Source organism: Danio rerio, chromosome 13 (assembly GCF_049306965.1).
Source record: "Danio rerio strain Tuebingen ecotype United States chromosome 13, GRCz12tu, whole genome shotgun sequence".
In the NCBI taxonomy this organism is placed as follows: domain Eukaryota; kingdom Metazoa; phylum Chordata; class Actinopteri; order Cypriniformes; family Danionidae; genus Danio; species Danio rerio.
This window is the reverse complement of record NC_133188.1, coordinates 27167432-27174786: the sequence shown is the minus strand read 5'-3', so window position 1 is coordinate 27174786 and position 7355 is coordinate 27167432. Positions and strand designations below refer to the sequence as shown.

The window sequence follows — 7355 nt, the reverse complement described above, 5'->3', positions numbered from 1 at the left end:
GGTGGACTGAGGGTCTGGACTGTATTTAAATAACATATATTGGATGATGCTCTCTTTGGTTACACATTAACATGATATTGGGACATTCAGATTTCCTCAGTGTTGTTCAGCTTCAAACCGGCTTCTGTGTGTTGATAAACAGTTCCGTCAAAGGAGAGCACGACCCCGCACTACCATGTTTACCTACAGCATGATGTCAGGCTGATCGGTGGAGAGAAAGAACAAGATGATAAACAGGAAACCGCATGAGTCATAACCTATATGAAAACTGACCAAAAAGTTTCCTTGTACCTTAAACTATTTATTATTGTTATATATATTTCTTAATAGTGTTTTACAAGATGACCCCAATTTTGAAATTTTCCCCAACACTTCTTTATGGTTCTTAGATCTTACTCGCTGAGAGCCTTTTCTAGCTCACTAGAGTTTGGCAAATACTGCTGTTGTTTTTCTTCAGCTTAGTCCCTTAATTATCAGGGATCACCACAGTGCAATGAACCGACAACTATTCTGGCATATGTTTTATACAGTGGATACTCTTCCAGTCACAACCCAGCACTAGGAAACATATACACTCTCCGAATTGATTGACAGGAATGTATTAACATGTCCACATACTAGGATTTGTTAAATTTTTAAGATCTGTTCAAAATGTCTGTGATCAGCTGCACCTCAAGAATAAGTTTTAAAAACATTTTAAATTTGTAAAACAATTTAAAGAAAAGACGATACAATCATCATGTAATTCATAAACACAACAAATACATCAAATAAGCTTACTTGATGTTTTAAACTGAATATCTGCTTCATTCGCTTCACTGTTTTCTCTGTCACTGACGGCTGTTTATGTGATGCAGCAAGAGAAATAAAATCATGCATACCGCAAAAGGTTCTATCTGACATTTTTGTCAAAATTGAGTTATTGACATTCTTATTATCAAATGACAACTTATTTACATTATGGTATGTTTTTTATAAGTTGTTTACATTTTAAAACTTTTTACTTCAAAAAAACAATAGTTACACACATACTGTTTGCTATATGAAATGCAAAAACTTTGAAGCTCAATGTCTCAAAATCATTCAGAACACAGATAGAACCTTATAAATCCAAAGGTGACTATATAATAAATGATCAGATGGTACAGACTTTTTAGAAACTAAACACTTATCTTATATATTATCTCTATTAGAATAAACACACACACACACACACACACACACACACACACACACACACACACACACACACACACACACACACACACACCTTTTAAATACTTTTTTTTATAGTTTTAGTAAATAATTTCAAATAACTAATTTCTTTTGAATTTGACACGAGTAACTTAGCCTACGTAATCTTTTTCTAGTAATAATTATAAATATTCACATTGAAGTGAAGTGCATTTTACAGCTTAACCAGGTTAGTAAATTAACGGCAAATTATTTTTTGGAGGGGGTGAACTGCTACCTGTTGTTGTTTTCAGAAATTCTAAAAGTCCACACTGCCGCCCACAGGGATGACTCAGAAATGCAGCTTAGAGCTGCCGTGACCTCAGTCTTCCACCGGATAAAACGCATTGTAGATCAGTATCTTTTTGATGGACGTGTTTCCGCTTCTGGCTCATTTACTGATGTAAGACACGGATCATTTGCTGAAGAACGACACGCAAAACTTCTTATGAGAGAGGAAGAGAAAGAAATAGTCGACTTTGTCTTTTTAAAATAAGTTTTTAAAAGTTCTGTTAAACAGGTGAACAGTTACCCACTACTGTCTAAGGCGAGTAAAGCTCGTCTGCTCTGTCTGAATTTTGAGTCAGATTTTATCTTGACAGCACATTTGAACGATTCGAATTTAGCGAATTATTTCAAGAAATAAAAGTACCAACATCCAAACGGAATGGCTGAGGCAGACAGCTTTTCATACCTAAAGACATTTCCACAGGTGTTTCCTGTGTTTCGAGTTCGTTCTTTAAGTGACACTTCGGCTTTCAGGTCCAGAATATTGACCAGACTGCGCTCAGCCTGCTCAGGTAGGAGGATATTTATTATTTACTTGCACTCTTAAAACTCTTAAGATTCTTTATCAGGAAGAACCCTTGATGTCCATGCATCATTCCATTTCCTTAAAGTTCTTTAAACTTGAAAAGGGTTATTTCGATAAAAAATGTGAATATGCTAACCTATGAAATGTTATTTTAAGAACTTCACTTATTACTTATTAGATTGTTCTTATTACTGCAAAAATTAGGATTTTTTTGTAATCCTTATTTTAAGACATCATAATATGTTATTATTATTATTATTATAATTATTATTATTATTGTTAGTATTGTTATTATTATTTAGATTGTGCTTTTAATTTGTGTTGTTTTTTGATCAAGTACGTATATGTGATTGCAAATGACAAAAATAAGTGTCCCACAAAATAAATCTCATGGGATTTTGTTAATGGTGAGGTGCAATTTAAGACTGCATGCAAAATTACATCCGGCCTAAATATTGTCAGAGCACTGACCCAAACAGAATATTGAGAAATAAAGCGTGTGACTTGTTGGTTTTGTCATAATCAGTTTCAAAGATATCATTTATTTGACTAAATATTGTCTATAAAATAACTGCAAGGACTAAAGTAACATTTTTCTTGATCATCTAAATAATCGAGTCTTTAGTTTTATATTTGGTGGCTAAACATTGAAAAATTACATTCTTGCAAAGCATACCACGTCATCGGAAAATGTCCTCTGTGATTGTTTTCTTTTTTTGGCACACTGTGCAGATGACAACCTTTTTCTAAAATGACTGTAATTAGTAAACGCGTTCAGAGAAAGTCTGGTTTAAATGTCATCACCCACACTATTCTGTAACCTTTTAGCGAATGTAAACCAGCAGTCTGACACTTCTTCTACCGTGTTTCAAAATAAAAACATGTCTGATATGAAAGGAGAATGTGTCTGATGGTGGTGCATATTGAACCCTAATTGCTTTCTATGCACAATCTTTAACATGCGGTGAATTCAGTCTGGTTAAAGAGACATAATACTGTATAAAACGTCTTCGTATGACAAGAGGCACATCTTTTGGTTATTTTGAGCTGAGTGATATTTGTAGAAATGACAGTTTGAAACCACTTCCTGGCAGCTAACCTTTCTTTTAACCATGCACAGACTTTCTTGTTTGATCAATGTTCTAGATTTAAATTGTGTCGTTTATTGTTTTAGTGTGCAGTGGACCTTGTAAGTGACCTGCAGATTCACAGAAATACAGTTAAAAATTAAATGCACACTCACAGTTAAGTTTATATGTTGAATGAATACAGTTAAAGTGCCTTATTTGTCTGGGAACAGTTAAAGTTACTTTTATTTTTTCTACACAGTTCTGAATGCCAAATGCAATTTTAGAGCGTTTTTGCGTGATTACTACAAATCAACCCTGTGGTTTAAAACAATTAAAATTTGGCTTATGGTGACTTAAGGGGGTTTACCCCAAAATGAATTTTGATCACTATTTACTCACCCTTAATTGGTTTCAAACCTTTTGAGTTTCTTTCTTTTTAATTAAAAGACGAAAATTTTAAAAGCCGAAAACTGAAAACTGGTAATCATTGACTTCCATAGTAGGAAATACTAGTGCTATAGAAGTCAATGGTTACAAGTTTCCAGGTTTGTCTGAAATATCTTCTTATGTATTCAAACTGGTTTGAGATCAGTGAAGGGTGAGTAAATAATAACAAGTTTTCAGTTTTGAGTGAATTATCCCTTTAAGATGAGATACCGCAACACGCCTTTTCTCATGCGTCTTTTTCTTATAATATTTTGGCTTTTAAAAGGCTTTTTCAGTTTAATGCAAATAAAGCATCCAGAAAACACTTTACAATTGCACTAAGCTATTCACTCTCCAGCCACATTATTAGGTACACCTTACTAATACCGGTTTGGACCCCCTTTTGGCTTCAGAACTGCCTAAATCCTTTGTGGCACAGATTCAACAAGATACTGGAAATATTTCTCAGAGATTTTGGTCCATATTGACATGATAACATCATGCAGTTGCTGCAGATTTGTTAGCTGCACATCTATGATGCCAATCTCCCATTCTACCTCATCCCAAAGGTGCTGTATTGGATTGAGATCTGGTGACTGTGGAGGACATTTGAGTACAGTGAACTCATTGTCATGTTCAAGAAACCAGTCTCAAATGATTCGCCATTTATGGCATGATGCGTTATCCTGCTGGATGTAGCCTTCAAAAGATGGATACACAGTGGTCATAAAGGGATGGACTGGATATTTTCTCTTTTTCTGACCATTCTCTGTAAACCCTAGAAATGGTTGTGCGTGAAAATCTCAGTAGATCAGCAGTTTCTGAAATACTGAAATACCAACAACCATACCACGTTCAAATTCAAATAAATCATCTTTCGTCCCCATTCTGATGCCTCCGGGTGTACCTAATAAAGTGGCCAATGAGTGTACATCTTTTAGCAACATATATCAGTTTTCATGTCTGATATTTTTTCAGATTACTAATATGAAAGTTTTTACCAACAAATTTATTCATGTATAATTGTGATTATTCACATTTATTTATTTACATTATTATATTCTACCAAAAATGTGAAATGTGTAATTTCTTTTTTATTTTTAATTTCTTTTATTCTTATAGAGTAATAAATATAAATACATGAGAACATCTCTCTAAAAACCTAAACCACACTTTATCCAGTGTTCAGATTTTTGTGCTATAAATGTACGCAAATGTGCATTATTTCACGTTTTAACGTGCAAAAAACTTGCAATACAAAAAGTTAGCAATTTTTAATATAGTCAGTCAACTGGGAAGGAAACCATTAGTTTTTTTTTTTATCATATTGGTTTACATTGTCATACCATTAATTACAAAAATAATTCTTTTAAAAAGCTAAATGCATGACTGTAAACTTATTTTTTTGTTTGTCTCATGCCATACCTTTTAGCTTCATTCTTATGCTGGTGTAACCCAAGTAGCCCTCATTAACTTCCTCTTACAACATGAGATGATACCATAAATAGCCATTGATTAAATTATTAGGAATTTATTGAATTATGCAAGTGTAATACAACCCTTTTTTAAATCCTCCAGAATGCTGATAAAAATATTGTCATAATTATATATATATATATATGTGTGTGTGTGTGTGTGTGTGTGTGTGTGTGTGTGTGTGTGTGTGTGTAAACATACAGTTGAAGTCAGAATTATTAGCTTATCCCTTTTAATTGTTTTTATTTTTTAAACATTTCCCAAATTATGTTTAACAGAGCAAGGAAATTTTCTGTATGTCTAATAATATTTTTTCTTCTGGAGAAAGTCTTATTTGTTTTATTTCAGCTAGAATAAAAGCAATTTTTAATTTTTTAAGACCATTTTAAGGACAAAATTATAAGCCCCTTTTTTTCTGATAGTCTACAGAACAAACCATCATACAATAACTTGCCTAATTACCCTGACCTGCCTAGTTAACCTAATTAACCTGGTCAAGCCTTTAAATGTCACTTTAAGCTGTATAGAGGTGTCTTAAAATATATAGTAAAATATTATTTACTGTCATCATGTCAAAGATAAAAAAATATATTTTTATTAGAATTATAAGTTATTATAAGAAATTATAAGAAAATTATAAGTTATTAGAAATGAGTTATTAAAACTATTATGTTTAGAATATGTTAAATAAATCTCTCCGTCAAACAGAAATTGGGGACAAAAAATAAACGGGGCTAATAATTCTGACTTCAAATATATATATATATATATATATATATATATATATCTTATATGTGTGTGTGTGTGTGTGTGTGTGTGTGTGTGTGTGTGTGTGTATGTATATATATATATATATATATATATATATATATATATATATATATATATATATATATGTATGTTGTCATTAGGTGTCTGTTCCCCTTTTGCAGCAAATACAGCATCAGTTCATCTTGGCAATGACAGATACAAGTCCTACAAAGTGGTTAGAGGTATTTTTTGCCAAATAGTCCAAAATAGTAGCCTGGTCACTACGTGATGCTGTTGGAGAAAAACGTTTCTTGACTTGCTTCTCCAAAACACCCCAAAGTGGCTCAATAATATTTAGATCTGGGGACTGTGCAGGCCATGGAAGATGTTCAACTTCACTTTCATGTTATTCAAACCAATCTGTCACCTGTGTGTATCAGTTTATTGTATTAGTGTGTCTTGCTGTGTGTATAATTGCATTATCATCCTTATATATAGCACTGTCTTCAGGATACAATTTTTGGGCCATTAAGTGCACATAATTCTCCAAAATGGTTTGGCAGTGACGCGGCCATCTAGCACAAGTATTGGGCTATTACTGATCCACCAGCAGGCTTCACTCTGGGCATGCAAAAGTCTGGGTGGTAAACTTCTTTAGGGCTTTTCCACACCAGAACTCTCCCGGATGTGGGAAAGACAGTGAAGGTGGCCTCATCAGAGAACAATATATGTTTCACATTGTCCATAGCCCAAGGCAAGACTTTTGCTGCTGGCACCATTAAAACCGAGTTTGCCATTGGCTCGAGTGGCCAAAGGTTTGGCTTTAGCAGCCCGGTCATGAACATAATTTCAGCAGAACTGTGCAATTACTCTGCTAATAAAACCATCACGCTCTTAAGCTGTGGTCACACAGCACTTTTCGCCCCATAGAATTCCATTCATACACATGTGAATGCGACATGGCTCACAGTTTGCTTCATTGGAAAACATTGCGAAGTCGCATCACATGATTGCATAATACCAAATTTTTTATATGGACCAATCGCTCACTTTTGAAAATGTTTAATCATCTTGTTTAATCCTACTTTTTTTCCTAGTGTTGTACAGCAGAATTTCCTAAAACTTAAACTTGAGTGTGTGTGCAGCACTACTGGTGTAATGTGCAATCAATGAAGATTGCTGGTCAAATTTAGCAATGAAACCTCCAACACTTAATTGGCCAGTGTTTCAATTTTATTACCCAATCTAGGCATAGGCTGGTATACGATTCTGATGGTAAGCCTTGGATAAAAATGTTATGGTATTATGTTATTGTGATTACTGCTCTAAAATAAGTTCTTTTTAAATATCTGGGTTAAAACTTTTCCCCATTGAACACAATATATTTTATTTCAAGAAATATTTATTATGTTTAGGAACAGTAAACCAGTCAGGCTGAATAATTAAAATACATTTTCTATAATTAAAATAAATTTTGTGTTGTTCTTTACAACTTAAAAAGGTATCTTTGATATCTTTATATATTTGGGTGGTTCGAAAGACCCACCCCCTACTGACAAAGTCCAGAATTTGACCTCTATATGAGC

General features: G+C 33.5%; 1 protein-coding gene across 3 annotated transcripts in view; it reads left to right on the top strand.

Annotated features, from left to right (window-relative positions):
• Positions 1-1600: 1600 nt before the first annotated feature.
• The window catches only part of phactr2 (phosphatase and actin regulator 2), a 75707-nt gene continuing 69952 nt past the window's right edge, over positions 1601-7355 (top strand). For all 3 annotated transcript variants that reach the window (XR_012389302.1, XM_068213047.2, XM_068213046.2), the window contains exon 1: positions 1601-2033. Coding sequence is in view for 2 of the 3 variants with exons in the window: in XM_068213047.2 (XP_068069148.1) it covers positions 1901-2033 (133 nt within the window). In the remaining variant the exon portion in view is untranslated. The remainder of the gene's footprint in view (positions 2034-7355) is intronic.